At 43.5% G+C, this 18,107-nt stretch overlaps 1 protein-coding gene across 6 annotated transcripts in view; it reads left to right on the top strand.

Annotated features, from left to right (window-relative positions):
* Positions 1 to 14,580, top strand: part of LOC308662549 (methyl-CpG-binding domain protein 1-like) — a 71,863-nt gene extending 57,283 nt beyond the window's left edge. For 5 of the 6 annotated variants that reach the window (XM_081318486.1, XM_081318490.1, XM_081318488.1 and 2 more), the window contains 4 exons: positions 3,002 to 3,235; positions 4,392 to 4,502; positions 5,293 to 5,412; positions 13,040 to 14,580. In XM_081318486.1, the coding sequence (XP_081174612.1) occupies positions 3,002 to 3,235; positions 4,392 to 4,502; positions 5,293 to 5,412; positions 13,040 to 13,501 (927 nt within the window). In that variant the 3' untranslated portion in view covers positions 13,502 to 14,580. Of the gene's footprint in view, positions 1 to 3,001; positions 3,236 to 4,391; positions 4,503 to 5,292; positions 5,413 to 10,917; positions 11,058 to 13,039 lie in introns of all 6 variants that reach the window. The other variant, XM_081318491.1, reaches the window with a different exon arrangement.
* The last annotated feature ends 3,527 nt before the right edge of the window (positions 14,581 to 18,107 follow it).

Consider the following 18,107-nt stretch of genomic DNA (forward strand, 5'->3'; position numbering starts at 1 on the left):
GACATCATTTTTCTTGGCTGTTTTGTTACTGTTGTTGTTGTCTTTTAATTGTAGTTGTTTTAATATTGTGATTTTATTCTTTTTATTGTGCACGATTTAGTGTCACTCTTCCGTGAGATTGGAGGCTGGTTAAATATAAATAAATAAATAACAGCATAGATGCGTTTCTCATCAGTAAATAAGCCTTAACTGTGCTTCCCTTAGTTTGAACTGATAATATTTTCTGACTTTTTATGACATCAAGAAACTCTCAATTGCATGAAAGCCACTTGGAATTAATTAAAATACTTGTACTAAGGTTTGTAACACAATCCTTTGGTGCAAAAAATTAATAATAATTAAACTGACTTGGACTATGCAGGTACCATGCAAGTTGGAGGTTGGGAAAGAAAAAAGACGGTTCTAGTTTGAACTGACAACAAAAGTGTTCAGGTGGCTACAGTTTCTATAGGTAAAGGTAAAGGTTCCCCCGCACATGTGTGCTAGTCGTTTCCAACTCTAGGGGCCGGTGCTCATCTCCGTTTCAAAGCCGAAGAGCCAGCGCTTGTCCGAGGACGTCTCCGTGGTCATGTGGCCGGCATGACTAAACGCCAAAGGCGCACGGAACGCTGTTACCTTCCCACCGTAGTGGTCCCTATTTTTCTACTTGCATTTTTACGTGCTTTCGAACTGCTAGGTTGGCAGAAGCTGGGACGAGTAACAGGCGCTCACTCTGTTATGCGGCACTTGGGATTCGACCCGCCAAACTGCCGACCTTCTGATCGACAAGCTCAGCGTCCTAACCCACTGAGCCACCGCATCCCTACAGTTTCTATACTTTCCGCTTAATATTTGCAACAGGAATCTGAGTAATAAAACATTGTTTGCATCAATTTATCATGTTCCTCATTTGGCATTTTTTTCTTTTAACGGTTGGAATGTTGAAAGATTTCACCACACTTTTATGAATTAATCAAAAGCTTGTTAGATTTCAGACGATTTTTAGAAATAAGATGAGAGGGCTGCCTGGGACATCACATGAAAACAGCACTCCAAAAGCTTGCTGATATGTGCTCTATAGAGGTAAAATAATAATAAAAAGAGATGTTTGTCCATCCTTTCCCCCTCTTCCCACTCAGTGACAAGCTTTTGGCGTCTGAGATTTTCTAGGCTTAAAATTTCGATGGCTGAAGCAGCTTGCTGCTAATGCTGCCACCCAGCACTAAATTTTGGTTTTGTACATGGAGGAAAAGGCAATCACAGGGATGCCATCATTATGGGATCAGGATTCAGGTGTTTGGCAACCAGCTCTCAGTTATGCGGTGCCCTGCTGCCATGTGATCCCATCTGCAGCCTTCATTGCCTACTTCTAACAAGCAAAGTCGATGGGGAAGCCAGCAGGAGGTTGTAAATGGCCACCATGGGAATGTTGTGAATGTGGAATTTATCTATTCTCAGCAACTGGGACTGCCAGAACTACTGTCATAAACTGGCATGGTCATGTGACACCCTGTCCCTTAGTGACCACATTGCTTAGCAAAGGAGTACACAGTTCCAATTACCATTGGTAAGTGAGGATCACCTGTTTAAAAAAAAAGTCCAGGGAGGGGCAGTATACATTTGCTTGTGGAACAGTTCCAGGTTCAGCCTTTTGTATTTACAACCCTTAACTGGGATGATTTCTTCCTAACCTGGAATCACTCTTCACTTCATAGAATCACAGGGCTGAACCAGGGATCTTTGGAGGTCTTCTAGTCCAGGGGTCCCCAACCTGCGGTCCATGGTCCGGTACTGGGCTGCAGCATGCCAGCAACTGGTCCACACAAACAAGCAAAGCCCCATCTGTGTGATGCAGGCAGCACACAAAACTATGTACTCTCCAGTCCACGGAAAAACCTTTCTCCACAGAACCGGTCCCTAGTGCCCAAAAGGTTGGGGGGGGGACCTCCGTTCTAGTCAACCCCCCTGCCTAATGTAGGAATCCTCATACCATCTTGGACAAATTGTTGTCCAGTTTTTTTTTTCTTAAAAACCTCCAAGAACAGAGCACCCACAACTCCAGAAGGCAAGAACCCTTTAATGAGGGTGATAGGCGGTAAAGAAGTTTGAAAAAATACCGTATTTTCCAGCGTATAAGACGACTGGGCATATAAGACGACCCCCCAACTTTTGAGATGATTTTCAAGATTTTTCGTCTTATATGCCGGAAAATCAGCGAGCCCGGGAAGGCACGCCCTCCCCTCTCACTGTGGAGGAAGCAGGGCAGGCTGGCGTCTGGCGGGAGCCGGCAGGGCAGTCCTGCGCACGCGCGCGCTCCCCGGCTGTTAAGGAGCACTCCTTAGCAGCCGGGGAGTGCTCGCGTGTGCAGGACTGCCCTGCCGGCTCCCGCCCGACGCTCTTCCCTCTTGAGGCAGCATCGCTCCCCGGCTCCTAAGGAGTCGTCGGGGATGCTACCTCAAGAGGGAAGAGCGTCGGGCGGGAGCCGGCAGGGCAGTCCTGCACACGCGCGCACTCCAGCTGCGCGTGTGCAGGACTGCCCTGCCGGCTCCCGCCAGACGCCAGCCTGCCCTGCTTCCTCCACAGTGAGAGGGGAGGGCGTGCCTTCCCGGGCTCGCTGATTTTCCGGCATATAAGACGACTGGGCGTATAAGACGACCCCCCAACTTTTGAGATGATTTTCATGGGTTAAAAAGTCGTCTTATACGCCGGAAAATATGGTAAAATAAAATAAAATAAAGCTGCTCCACTGCTTAGTCATTTTCACTGTCAAGAAATTCCTTCTTATTTTCAGGTCGGGTCTCTCTCTTGACAAACTTCAATCATTGCTTCTTGTCTTATCCTTGGGAATTTGTTGCAGAATTTGTTTCCCAGCGGATGTCAGGGTAGTAAAAGTTCCCCATTACTACCGTGGTAGTGTTATTCCAGTAATTGTCCCGTGTAATTCTGAATTAGATAGACAAATAGGCTGAGCCAGTATAAGGTTGCTTATATCTCTTTCCTTTCCTCTCCTGTGGCACTGAAGGAATCTTCCTTGACCAGTGAGTGGACTGAAGTGCCCAAATCCCTGAGCTTACAGATGCCTAAGCAGGAGCAGCCACATCTGCATCCACAGCCACCACCGATGAAGCCGAAGAAGGAAACCATACCCTCTGCCTCCCACGAACCCTCAAAGGAGTGTTCCATTCTGCCGCCATACATCCAGCAAGAGCAAGATATACGCCACCACCCCATTAAATCCACCTGGGTCATAGGAACGGTGGGTGAAAGCTGGTACCGTTTAAGTCATGTGTGACTGTTCCTCCCCTAAACTGCTTCTCCTGTTTTGCCAGCTGAAATGTCAAATATTGCGGCTGCATGCTTAGGGCGGGAGGAGTTGCTATGTTTGTTAGACTTTGTTTGTACTGCCCCCCCAAAAAAAGAGTAACAGTGAAATAAAAACAGAATGTTACTTCATAGATATGTGCTGAAAAAAGATAAAGAAAAGTAATAGAGATTAAACAAACCGAAATAGACTTAAATAAAAAATCACTGGTTTGTTAAAGTAAGTGTGTGTCTGTGTGTGCACACGTGAGAGAGAAAGAGAGAGAGAGAGAGAGCAGTTGGGTGGCAACATCCTGAAAGTTTAATGCTTTGTAGATTTTAGAAGCGTCCTGAAATTTTTTTGTTTGACTTAAACAACATAGGCATTTCTGGATGGACTAACTTTTCATCTTTTAACAGTGTATATTTTGGGTAAGACGGGGATTTGGACCTGGCATTTTTGTTCATATCGTTTGCATAAGCTGCTTTTGCTTAGCTTGTTTGGTGTTGATTTTTTTCTTGAAAATGCTGCATTGCAAATAAATGCTTTCTACCTTAATATTTACTGATTTTCTTCCTTTAAAATTGAGGATGGACTTGTTAGAAGCCATACATTTGGTCCCATCCTAAATTGGTTGGCTGTGCTAATACTGTTTTCAAATTGCAAACAAACTTGCATTTTTCAAGTATCTTTTTTTGGGTAATATACAGAAAGAAAAAGTGTACATTGGCCACACATGTATTTCTTTCTTTGAAACTGCAAGGTCTTTGTTGACATTCACTCCAACTCAGCCTATTTGAAGTATGTTTTATCTTTTTTTTAATTATTGTGTGCATCACCTAGTTTTCAAAAGTCAAGCAGAGAGTGATCTCACACAGGGGGGGTTGTTTCTTGAGCAAGGTTCCCCCCCCGAGTAACAAATTATTGAACGAACATGCTAACATGGCACGATTAGACTTGAGAAAGAGCAGCAGTGACATACTGCTTGTGGTAAAGAGTGCACTTACGTCTCTTTTTTTTAAAAAAACTGCACCTTGTATGTAGCTTGAAACTTTAGGTTTAAAACCTCCATTTATTAGGCTCTAATATTTTGGTATAATCTATCTCATAGGATCCAGACACCAAACTGCCTGCAGTCAATCTCCTTATTGCCACCTCTCCCCAAAACAAGCAAGAATACGCAGAACCAGGTGGGAATTGTCAGGCATCCAGTGACTCTCTGGTAAGCTCTAGTTTAAGGTGTCTTTCCTTGCCAAATCACCTTAGTGTCCTGGTTGGTTGCTTGCTGAAATTTTTATTCATCTATTTAGCGTGTGGCATACGATATCAGGGAAATCTACACATGCTAGTAGACACGGTGCAGTCCGGACAGCCTAGATTGCTAATTCATTCTGTTTGGTGCTTGCTGGCTGTCCTTGGTGCACTATAGATGGGGGGGCGGAGAACGGGCTTTATACCAATCCTTTGCTTTTGTATTATTCCACCCAGGTTTGGCTGGTTTCAAAAAACACTTGGACCAATTCTTAGAGATCAGTGACTCTTAGACTTGATGGCAGTGTGACTGGCTTTGAAGGATGATCTCCTGGGAGACAAGTGGGATGTGTGTGTGTGCGCGCGTGTGTGTGTGTGCGCAGTTGGTTGGTCACTGTGAGAACAGACTACTGGACTAGATGGATAAAGGATCCAATCCAGCAGGGGATTAATTATTTATGTTATTATGGCTTTAGTTTCATGGATTCCCAATCATAGACAAGAAATATTTCTGGGCCTATGCATTTAAGAGATGTTTCAAGGAGGTCTCTTGTAGGTTGCCCTGTAATCCCATCTATTTGTCTGTATAATCTGTGCTTCAGCTTCCTTTGAAATATCATTTGTATGTGTCTCTGTATGTACAGTTCCCTTCTGATGTCAGATTTGTTGTCTGAAGTAGGGTTTGGGCACTGAGAAGTCTGAGAAAGGCCTATTCGTTGACTTTTACAAATCAAACCTTGAGCCTATTTTTATTGCTGCAGGTATCAGCAGGATTCCCCCAATTTAAGAAACTGTCGGGAACACCAAGCACAGAAGTGGTAGTTCTTGATGATTCAGAAGACAATGAAGTGGGACCAATGCAGCAGATCCAGCCTCCAGTGGTAAGTAATGGGATAATTTTAGGTACTGTGATAATAACTCTTTTAGAGGGTCATGGTTTTTTTTTGGGGGGGTGGGGGGGTTTGGTTGTTGATCCTGGGCAAGTTTGTTCCTGATCCTGGGGATGAGAATCACAATATGTATGGCCAACAGAAGGTGATGGATATGCAACAACAGATACTGAGATCAGTGAAGTGAAGGAGAAGTTTTGGACTGTAGGTTTTTTTCAACAATAAGAGAGTTGGGGAGAGGCGGACTGGGGGATAATAGCATGGAAACTTTGTTTTGAAAAATTTATTATGGCCCTTGACCAACCATAAAAAATAAATACCTGATAAGAGAAAAGATACATATTATTGTTCCAGCTTGCCAACCATCTTTCTTAAGCAATGATGCTGTCCATTCAATCATATCCAGTTGTTCTGTACCAGCCTGCTACCGGCCCTGCAGAAAAGACAGGGACAACCCCTTTACAAACGGCAAGAGGCTGGAATAAAGCCTGCCAAATTTATTAACATAAAACAGAGCAAAACAAGACACGAACCATGAAACAGAAGCTATGAAACAGGAACTATTCAAGCGGTTGCCTTCAGCAAACCAGCCCTCCCACGCATTCCCCTTTTATACAGTTCAGGGCGTGGCTTCTCTCTGCCTCCTTCCGAGGTGCCCCATTGCCTTCCTCTGTTTACTCCTGATTGACTGCCTCCTGCGTCGGGCATCCTTGAACAGGGCCAGCTGTGGGTCATCTTCATCTACGCTGTCAGGCTCACACAGCTGGGTCTCCGTCGTGACCAGGTGGGAGGGGCCTGGCTGAGGGCTCTCATCAGCAAGCTCTCCAACCCCCTCAGCAAGCTCTCCAACCCCCTCAGCAAGCTCTTCAACACCCCCCTCCTCTGAGTCGTCCGACCCAACTGCCGAACCCACAGGCTGACCCTGAATCACAACACCAGTTCTCAGCTATTCTCTGAACCAGCTGTCTCCAGTTTTCCAGTTTTGTACAGCTTCTTTGAGTTGCTTTATGCTCTGGCTGGTGTCGGCTTTGATTGTACCTAGCAACTGTTCTTATTTCCTTTTATCACTGACCATTCCGAGCAAATCAGTTTGATTGCATGACATGGCTGAAATAAGTAAGGTGGAATTTGATGATTTTGCCTTCCAGCAATATGCCTGGTTTTATATTCTCCACAGTACTTGATCGTTTGTCACTTTAGCTGTCCAAGGAATGTGAGGAGCCTTCTCCAGCACTACAGTTCAAACAAGTAGTGTTGGTTTTTTTAATCGAACTTTCACAGTTGTAAGTATCTGTGGGAAACCTGGCATTTATTTATTTTATTTATTATTTTTTTTATTCCATTTATATCCTGCCCTTCTCCGAAGACTCAGGGCGGCTTACAAACTTAGCAGTAGCCTTCATTCTATGTATATGCCTGCTTGTTAGGGTTTTCACACACACACCCCAAGCGGCATTATTACAAAGTCAGCTTAATTGCCCCCAACAATCTGGGTCCTCATTTTACCTACCTCGGAAGGATGGAAGGCTGAGTCAACCTTGAGCCTGGTGGGATGCGAACCTGCACTAATTGCAGACAGCTGGTGTTACTTAAGGAGGCATTAGCCCACTGCTCCACCAAGGCTCCACCACTGCTCCACCAAGGCTTTAGTTGCCAGACGATTCATGCTCATCATTATTGTGTGACCCAGTGCAATTTAACTCTTTATTTCTGGACTGCGCTCTCTGCTTTGATCAGTCTGTGATCCTAGAGAAGTGTACTTGCGTATTTTCAATCTTTTCATTGTCAGATGTTATTTTGACATGTTCATTCCTCACAGTGGTCATTAGCTTAGTCTTTTTGATGTTCAGGAAGAGGCCAAATTTCTTGCTCTCTTCTTTAATCCTTTGGATCTTCTTTCAAGCCCTCTTTGGTTTCTGAAAGGAGAGTTGTCAGCATATCCAAAGATTGTTGATATTCCTTCCTCCAATCTTTACCCCAATTTTTATTTCTTCAAATTCCAGCTTCCTTATAATCACTTCAGCATACAGGGTGAATAAGAAAAGTGAAGGAATGCAACCTTGCCACACTCCTTTCTCTGTCTTGAACCAATCAGTGTCTCTCTGTGGTGTTTACACAATAGTTTCCTGATCTGTGTTGAAGGGACTGCATCAATTTGACCAGATCTGTTGGTACCCTCGAGTCTTCTAGGACAGTGGCCCCCAACCCAACCAGGAACTGGTTCCATGGAGACAGGTTTTTCTGTGGACCGGAGGGGGCGTGGTTTTGCGACTCAGCCTGCATCCCGCAGATGGGGCTTTGCTTGTTTGCATAGCCCAGTTTCTGGCATGCCACAAACCGGTGCCGGTCCATAGACTGGTGGTTGGGGGATCCCTACTCTAGGGCTCTTCAAAGCACATCATTATTGACATAATGGAAGGCTTTCTTGTAGTAAATAAAGCAAATATAGACATTCTTGAGATTTTTCCACGATCCAGAATAATTTGTAATAGTCACTAGTGCCATGATCCCTTCTGAAGCCAGCTTGAATATCTAATAATTCATTTTTTGATGGATGGCACCAGACACTACTGTATAATCCTGTTGAGAGAATTTCCCCGTGTCTCTTTTCTTCCGAGCTGGGAAAAGAGTACCGGCGATCAAGATGCAAGATGAACTGCTGGCAAAGCAGTCTCTCTTTTTATTCCAAAAACAATAACAGAGTTTGTTTTTGGGGTAGCTGGCTACTGACTGGTACTTTAGTGAGATTTTTGTGGGATTTGAGGCTCTTTGTGTTATGTTTGTGAAGGAAATGTGAGTGTGATGTATGATTTTATGACCGTAGACACACACACACACACACACACACACACACACACACAGAGAGAGAGAGAGAGAGAGAGAGAGAGGGGCACGAGAATTTCACACCTATCCCCAAACCTCTTAAAATCCAAGGAGGACAGCGACAAGAACCATCTTGCTTATTCTTCCTTATCAGTAGAGATTTTCCTCTGGAGCATATGGTTCTTGTCGCTGTCCTTCTTGGATGTAAGAAGTTTGGGGATAGGTGTGAAATTCTCGCTTTCTGTGATCAGCCTCTGTCTGTCTACGGTCTCAGTGCTTTGAGTGATCCCAGAGCTTTGAGTTTATTGCCATTCCGTGGCTTCTTGAGGTCACATTGTACCTCTGCCTTAGCTGAGCAATGAAACCACGTACCTTATTAATGGAGATAAGGTCCGTCCAGCAATAAGCGTCACTGGTGGTCGGCAGTGAGCAGTGTAAATGAAAACGGAGAGACAGAGATATTTTCCATGGGATTTCTTCTCACTTAGGGAATTTTCTGGTGCGGTTTAATTTTTTTTTTGGTTGGGGGCAGTTTCAAAACAAACTATACAATCTTAAGGAGAAACTTGCTAGCACAAGGGATGAGGAACAGTTGTACAATTAATTGGAGCGATCCCTGGAGTTGCTCTTTTTTGTTAGTGGAATAAACACTGCTCATTTCCAATCCTGGGGTTATTTGTAATTCCCTCCCCCCCAAAAATTTTCCAGTACAAGGCTATGGTGGTTGTGGGTGATAACAGGCCTAAGAAATTCTGCAGCGATGGTTTCAACCCCTTGACCCTTGTTTTTTGGAGGGCAGTTGGCTCATTGCCTACACAACATCTTCCCGAAGGACGGCTGGTGCTGTTTCTGCTTTCCTTTCCTCCTCATCCTCAGGAAGTCCGGCTTCTTTGTTGCTGGTATACAGCTCTTCTGTTTATTCTCACCTTCTGTTCTTCACACCTTATCGGTCAGACAGTTCTTTCTCTTGCTTGTTTTTGATGATGCTTTTATGAGCAGCAAATGTTGTTCAAATCCTTTGAAGTTACTTGTAAGTGTAAACTTTGTTGTCTTTCCTTGCTGCTCTTGGGAAATCTGCTTTCAGTCTCCTTGCTTCCTCCCATTTGGCTGCTGCTTTGGCTGTTTTTCTGTGCTTGGCTGTCCTGATGGTTTCATTTTCTCCAGCTTCTTGTATGTGTGTGCTCAGCTAACATCTATGAAATGCATTTGATATTTAAAAGCCAGTTTAGTGCTATATAGAACAAGGGTCCCCAACTTCTGGTCCGTGGACCAGTACTGGGCTGCGGCATGCCAGTAACTGGTCCGCACAAACAAGGAAAATCCCATCAGCAGGATGCAGGCAGCACACAAAGCCAAGCCCCCTTCGGTCTGCGGAAAAACCTCTCTCCACATAACCGGTCCCTGGTATCCAAAAGGTTGGGGACCTCTGATCTAGAACATAGACAGTATTTCCTTTTCCTGAACCCCATATTAGAAGAATTTGAAAGGCAAATGACACTGTTTTCAACTTTTAACAGTAGTAGTGGTGTTGCTGCGTAACTACCAAGTATGATTAAATGTTAACAAAATTCTCTTCTTTCTTGTTGAGTTTGGCAAACACACCAATCAGATCGCTGTGCTCAAAATGTTCATGGAAAAGTTGATTCAGTGAATATGCAGTTATATTTCTAAAATACTGTCCTCTATGAACTCTTTTGAGTGTAACTAGAATTATAACTAGGGGACGCGGTGGCTCAGTGGGTTAGGACGCTGAGCTTGTTGATCAGAAGGTCGGCAGTTTGGTGGGTCGAATCCCGAGTGCCGCGTAACAGACTGAGCGCCTGTTACTCGTCCCAGCTTCTGCCAACCTAGCAGTTCGAAAGCACATAAAAATGCAAGTAGAAAAATAGGGACCACTACGGTGGGAAGGTAACAGCATTCCGTGCATCTTTGGCGTCTAGTCATGCCGGCCACATGACCACGGAGACGTCCTCAGACAAGCGCTGGCTCTTCGGCTTTGAAACGGAGATGAGCACCGGCCCCTAGAGTTGGAAACGACTAGCACGCATGTGCGGGGGAACCTTTACCTTTACCTTTACCTTTAGAATTATAATCTGGCTACATTTGAATGAGAGAATAATGGTTTTCTTGTCTAGGTTTTTTGTTTGATTCCTGCTTACACACAGCCTTAATCTGTCATCTAGCTCATCTCAAGGCTGGCTAGTGTAAGCCCAAAGTTTCTACTTCTATAGAGGAAGTCTTGGGTATTTCTGTCAAACAATGCAGTGGATATCGTTTAATTCACCCATATATTTTTCTAACTGCCATGGATTGATCAAACATAGCAATTAGTTTCTCAATGTGAAGAAACACTTATAGCGATAAAATATGCTAAAACCTTTTTGGGGAGCATTTTTTCCTCAGACAAATCACAGATAGAGGTTCTCTCAAGATACATCATCTGTTCTCTCATTTTGGGGGGCTAATTCTTCTTTAAATATAAAAGTCATTTGTGATTGAAAATAATTCCCTGTTTTCTACACCTCTGTCCAAGCTAGAGAAGGATTTAAATTACAGGTGGGAAAAGTGACTTGTGAACTGTCCTTGAAGTCATAACCATCATACCACCCACCCACCCACCCGATAATCATGTGATTGCAATCCAGACACTTTGCGACTGGCTTTTATTTGCAGTGGTTGCCGCATCTCATGGGTCCCGGGACCACAATTTGTGACCTCCCCAGAGGGCTTTTGGCAGCAGTCAATTGGGGAAGCCAGATTCACTTTATGACCACACCAACTTACCGATGGAAATTTTGGCCCCACTTGTGGTTGTAAGTTGAAGATTACTTGTACCTGCTGTTTCCTTTAGTTTTAAAAAAAAGCCCATCAATTTTTATTTGATGATGAATTTGTCACAGGTAAGTTCTCAAAATATTAGCTTCTTCTGTGAGCTCTTGTACTCCTCAGTCAAATCAACTGAATCTTGTCCGCATTAGTTTTGCCATTTGAAGTTCACCATTTGAGTGAACATGGCCATTATGCAGCCTTCACTACTGGCTTCCAACAAGCAGAGTAAATAGGGAAACAAGATGGAGGTCTCAGAACTTTGATTGTGTGACCAAGGGATGCTGCGATCACCCAGAATTTTATCTAATGATGATACCTGGAATTGCCACACTTTTCATTCTAAGTTGAGCCAATCACGGGATATCACGCTTTATGACTGTGCCACTTAGTAATGGAGTTGCTGGTCCCAGTTACTGTTGTTAACCAAGGGACTGCCTGTACTTTTTTTTAAAAAAAAATCCCATTTATATCCCACCTTCTCCGAAGACTCAGGGCGGCTTACAATTTAAAGCACAAATCAATGTGCTTAGCAATAGCCTTCATTCTATGTATATGCCTGCTTATTAGGGCTTTCGCCCCTCCCCCCAAGCGGCATTATTACCAAGTCAGCTTAATTGCCCCCAACAATCTGGGTCCTCATTTTACCTACCTCGGAAGGATGGAAGGCTGAGTCAACCTTGAGCCTGGTGGGACTCAAACCTGCATTAATTGCAGGCAGCTGGTGTTACTTAAGGAGGCATTAGCCCACTGCTCCACCAAGGCTCTGTCTTGATTACAGATGGCAGTTTTGGGGCAGCTCTCAAGCAAGGGGTCTTCTATGGCGAATTGAACGTGGAGGTTACCCATGCTTTGACTCGCTTCATCAAGATAGAATTGTCGTTGGCCTTCATTTTTTGCCAAGAGACATTTCCTGCCAGAAGCCCAACGGAGACTGGATGAATCCTCAGAATGCAAAATTGGTTCTTTACTGCAAACGTTATTGTCTTCAGAATATGTAAAATGTGATTTTTCCTGGACAGATTCTTAAATCAGTTCACTCCAGACCCAAGATTACTTGTGGCTTACCCATCTCTGAGACTGAACTGCTACATGAGTTGAGACCTTGAGTCATTGCCTTAATCGTGACAAAGCGTGGCTTTGAAATAGGGGCCCCTGTGCCCTATTTTATTTATTTATTTTTATTTTAATTCCATTTATATCCCGCCCTTCTCCGAAGACTCAGGGCGGCTTACAAGCTTAGCAGTAGCCTTCATTCTATGTATATGCCTGCTTATTAGGGCTTTCACACACACACCCCAAGCGGCATTATTACAAAGTCAGCTTAATTGCCCCCAACAATCTGGGTCCTCATTTTACCTACCTGGGAAGGATGGAAGGCTGAGTCAACCTTGAGCCTGGTGGGACTCGAACCTGCACTAATTGCAGGCAGCTGGTGTTACTTAAGGAGGCATTAGCCCACTGCTCCACCAAGGATGGAGCAAACTGGGGGAAATGGCAGCTTATCTAAAGTTATTTGATTACTACTGGCCTTGACTTAACAACAGTTCACTAGTGACTGTCCAAAGTTACAACAGCACTGAAAAAGGTGACTTACGACCGTTTTTCACACTTACAGCCATCACAGCACCCCCATGGTCACGTGATCAAAATTCACATGCTTGGCAACTGACTCATATTTACGTTGGTTGCAGTGTCCCGGGTTCATGTAATCGCCTTTTGTGACCTCTTGACAAGGAAAGTCAGCGGGGAAGCCGGGTTCACTTAACAACCGCGTTGCTAACTTAGCAACCACAGCGATGCCCTTAACAACCGCGGCAGAAAGGTTGCAGAATGGGGCGAAACTCACTTAACAAATGCCTCGCTTAGCAGCCGAAATTTTGGGCTGGGTTGTGGTCTTAAGTCGAGGACTACCTGTACCAAAAGGATACTTACAACTGGGCTTTTTTTTTGCTCTTTCTTTCTCTAGATTATGGAGGTCTACAGCCTGGGCGGTGTGCGGCCCCTCTCTCAGTTGGACAGCGTCTTGCGAGAGTTTTTAGCTGAGCTGAATGAGATCCCTCTCCCTGCTCATTGGGAGGTGTTGCCTCCCCTTGACAGCCCAGACCTGCGTCTTGTCCAGCACTCGAAACATTCCACCATGTCTGCTGCAGTCATTCACATCCGCCCAGGCCTTTTCTTCCACGTGGTAGTGCAAGATCTGCTGGTGCCTCAGGAACACGAACTTTACGCCAGTCACCCTGCCCGCCTGACCACGGTTGATGAGGTGGTGGAACTGATCTGCGATCTGGAGGCCTACCAACTTTGTTCAGGTTGGCCTGCAGGGTGGCCCGCTGGAGAACGCTCTGAGGCCTGTGATGTTCTTGTTCAATCAGGCCGCTGCCCACAGTGCCGGCTCAACCCCTGGCCATCAGGAAGCGGCACTCGCTGAGAACCAAGCTGGGCAAGGAATTTGGAGGCAGATTCAGCCCCCTCTGCCCCCCCACCCACCCCCCGATCTGAGAATGGGCAGTTAATCTAAGTTTAATTTTGACACTGGACATGGCTTGGATTTCTAAAAGGATAATTCCTTGCCATAAATAGCATTATTATTATTTCCCTCATGTTCAATAGCTTGGCAAAAAAAATATTCCCCCTTCTTGTCTTGTTTCTGATTTCCCCCCCCCCCCCCGATAACTTGCTCGTGTACTTCTGGTGTTCAGAGAGGTTTCTTTTGGCGACTAAATTCCAGTCTTGCTTTAGCCATTTACTCATTTCCTGCTAGAGAGGTACCGGGTGGACAGTGTGTGTATCACAGCAGCTTGGGCTGACCACCAGTTTTGTGCACTTTTAAAGCTTTTTTATGTGCTTGGCAATGTAGTATTACAGGTTGATACGATGGGCAGGTGGAGATGGGTTATGCATCCACTTGGGATCCTGTTTCCATGGTTTTTTGCTTGCCGTATCTAGCACACTCCTACAGTATGATCTCCACCAAACCCAGGAAAAATGGGATTTTACAGTAGAATCTCCTTCTTCAAACAAATCGCTATGGGCTAGACATTTCCCCCCGATTTGTTTACAACTTGAATTGTTGCCCCAAACATGTTTTCCTTTGCTTCATGTTGTGGGGTTTGAATAGGGAATTCTGCTTGAGTATCTGCAAGACTTTTGCTCTGGGGAGCAGAAAAGGTCCCACAAATGGTGCCTGAGTGGAAGTTGGTGAGCTGCCATTCTATATGCTGAGAGATTCCAGCATGTTCTGTTCAGGGAAGTTCTACAGAAGCCATAGTTGTTTGTCACTTGCTAACTTGTGGTTTTGTTTCATGTCTTCCTTCAATGTAGTTGGTGGCAGTGGTAACAACAACCTTTATCTTCTGCCCCTCCCCTACGCCTTTTTGCAGTCTGTTTGACTCTCTTGATGTGTGATATTTTTCTTTCAGAAGAAAAGAATGAAACTATCCTCAAAGAAATAACAAATCAGAACTGGCTTCTATTTTTTTTAACATATTAAAAATTTGAAAGAGCAAATGGTCTTTGGTTGTTCTTATTTCTGTTCAGAGTGAGAATCCTCAAACTGGTTTGTGAGAGCATGGGAGAAGAGTAGCTAAGACTGCTGTGTAAATTTCTCCTAAGTCTTGATACCTTAATTTTTTTGTGACTGTTCAATATGTATGCAAGGGTGACCCACTGACTGTCAACTCATAAATTCCCTACTGAATGCACATGGGCTAAGAATTGTAGTGAGAGTGTTTTTAGCTTACATAAAGTGGTGGCATCTTTGTTAAATCAAGCTGTGGGGTCTCACAAGATCATGTTTTCATGACGTTACAGTTCTTGGTCTTTTCTTACACAGAATCTCTTCATTTGTCTTGTGAGTTTATTTGTCAAATTTATGTAGCTGGTCATTTCACAAAACAAGTGACTTGGGCATACAACAATCACTAGAATGGTTAATAAATACTTAAAAATAATTATTTTGATTAAAAAAATTGAAAATATAAAAGCAAAGATAAAATATATAGTGGGCAAAAGGATGTTAATAATAAAGGGGCCACTTCACTGGTTCACTAGGACCTTGGGGTACTCAGGTCTGATGGCACAATGAGGTCTTGAGGGACCTTTGGAAGGTCAGCAGTGATGGAGCCAGCCTCATGGGGGGGGGGTTGGATTTCATAAAGCGATGCCACAGCAGAAAGGCCCAGTGCCTAGTGCCCAACACATGTAATTCCTTAGATGACAACCTGTTACATACTGTATATGCTGGATCTGGTGGAATGGGCAGATGTAATTGTGGAGATGCAATCCTCCTCCAGGGAACCTGGGCTCATGCCATATAGGGCTTTAAAAATCAACATCAGGAACTTGAATTGGACTCCAAAACAAACAGTTAACCCATGCAACTTAGAGCAGAAATGTAACATGTTCTATCAGAAACACAACTCTGCACTGCTGTGCTGCATTTTGCAACAGTGAAGTTTTCGGATACTCTTCAAGGGCAGCCCCATGCAGAGCACATTACAGTGGTCCAACTAGGAGGTGACCCGTGTGTGGGTGACTGAGTATGGCTCTCAGTCTAGGAACGCACAACTGGCACCCAATCTGAAGTTGTGCAAAGACCTTCCTAGCCACTACTGCCATCTGCTCATCAGGCAAAGATTGTAAGACCAGGAGGGTGGGATTCACAGGGGTTGAGGGTGGGATTCTTGGAGAAAGGGGGTGAACCAGTATAACACTGTACTGCCCACCCCCAATCTCCATTCTGAGTTGATCTGGAAGGATATAATGGTTGATGATGTTGAAAGCAACAGTCAAAAAAAAGGGAAGGATGAATACACAACATTCATGCCAGGTATCATCCAACAGTGCAACCAATGCTCTTTTTGTGCCATCCCAGGTTTGGTTCTCTCCCCACCCCCCAAAATCAAATGCAAGAATATATATTACATAGATTCCTTTTTTCTTCTAGAAAACTGGATTTTCTCAGGACTGTTCTCTCAACTGCACCTGACCGGCTTTTGCAGGCACCTTCTAAGATCTCAGATGACATCCAGTCTGTGCCTTTCCCAGAAACAGAACATTCTGTACACAAAGCCTTTTGTCCTCCGATGTTTTGTTCTGATAACATCCATCTTCCATGGCAACCTCCAGGTTCTAGAAGTTTCCTAGTGTCCCCTCCCTTAACATTCTTAACCTCATCATTACAATATGTTGCATTTCCAAGTTTCAGAGGTTAAAAATATGCATCGGTTTCAGGTTTCACAAACCCAGATGTGTGCTAGGTTGATGCACATCACTACTGTTTAGAAGGCAGTGTTTAAACCAGCTGCTGCATAGATTCTTTCTAATATGAATGGATATACAGTATGTATGGGCACCTTTTGTCCACTTGTGGGAGCTGATTCTGAGTCAGCCATGGTACAAATGGTTGTGTATGAGTGTATAGTTGAAGAGGCTGAAATGATGGGTTAACTCAGAACCTGACATGATGGTACCCATACTATTCCTAGGAAGTATCCGCAAACCCTCATAACAAAAAGTGTTATTAAATGGATAGTGTTTGAGATATAGATATTCTTACACGTTTGTGGAGCGCAGAGGCTTTTCAGGTTTGGAAGTCCTGTGAGATGGTTGTCATTTTTAATTTTCATTCTCGGTACTTAGAAAGTTTGCCAACTCTTGTCTCCTTCCCCTCTTAAGTGCAGTAAAATATTAACAAATAATGGCAACCAGTCAGATTTTCCCTATTTTTCTCTTAAAAGGGAAATTAAATCCAAATTTGCAGAAGTAATTTGAATAGTGAAAGATCAGCATATGTCCAGAAGTATCTAACAGTCTTAGATTAATTCACATTTTTATTTGATAATGGTGATACTAAACAGTATTGGCCTTTTACTCTAACAAAAAAATACAAAGTATCCAACATGTTCTAGAAATCTGTCTGAACAGAAGTGGAACTGTTGTAATTGCTGGAGACACCCAGTGTAAGATTGGAGATGTTCAAATGCTGCCATCTAGGGGATCCAGAACATTGTAGACAAGTTCCTCTGATAACAATACCAGGGAAAATTGAGGAAGAGATCTTAAAAATGAATTGAAATAATTAAAAATATTGAGACTTATTTTATGCAAAACATTTACACAGGTATGGGATGAAGGTTTGTGATTGTGGAAATTGGATGGGAGGATAATTGTAAGCATTGATTCCTGTCTAAATATATAAAGGATAGTTAGCAAAGGAGGTAAAAGTTTTAGGCTGCGTTAACAGATCCATTGTTTCCAAGCTGCTGGAAGGAATCACTTTTTTATTCTGCATGATTTAAAGTTCATCTAGAATACTTTGGCTGGTTCTGCATGCTCATTAAAAGTGAGGTGGAACAGATCTAAAGAAGGAAACTACAGAAACATTTGTGAAATGATGAAAGAAACCCGGTTGTTTTAATAAAGATCAAAGACCAGCCCTCCATTGCCTTCACAGAGCAACTCTAGGTAGTGATGTAGTCACTTAGGAAACTGGTAGCTGGTAATCTAAATATTCACTTCCTCCACTAGATTGCTGTATGATGCTCCCTAAAATTACTATATGCATCTCAAGGGATGGCTTTCTCTACTAAATCACCATTCTAAACTGGAGTTAAGAGAGTGGACTTGCTTGCTTTTAGTTTTTACATTAATTCTGTCACTATCTTCTCCTGTGCTGATGGTGTTATCTTTCTCTCCCGGATTGCAAATCGCCTTTAGCAAAATCTCTAAGCTCTGGCAATATTTTGTTTGAAAAGCTAGAAATGAGTTTCTCTGAAACAGGATTTGGTAATATTCTACCAAATACAGGTAAGATCAATTTGCAAAAGAAATTTTGCAAGGTATTTGATGCCTGTTGGTGTTGCTGCTTCATGAATAAATAACATTGATTACTATTATGTACAATCAAAGGTAGTTCTACTAAATATCAGGTTTGGGGATTTTGATTTTCAACCAGGCAATTTTTTTTTCTTCAGAATTTTAGTGTGGGAAAAGTGACCATATTAGATCTGGAGGTAGAAAGAAGTTGCATTATA

Source organism: Vipera berus, assembly GCF_964194415.1.
Source record: "Vipera berus genome assembly, chromosome: 2".
NCBI lineage: Eukaryota > Metazoa > Chordata > Lepidosauria > Squamata > Viperidae > Vipera > Vipera berus.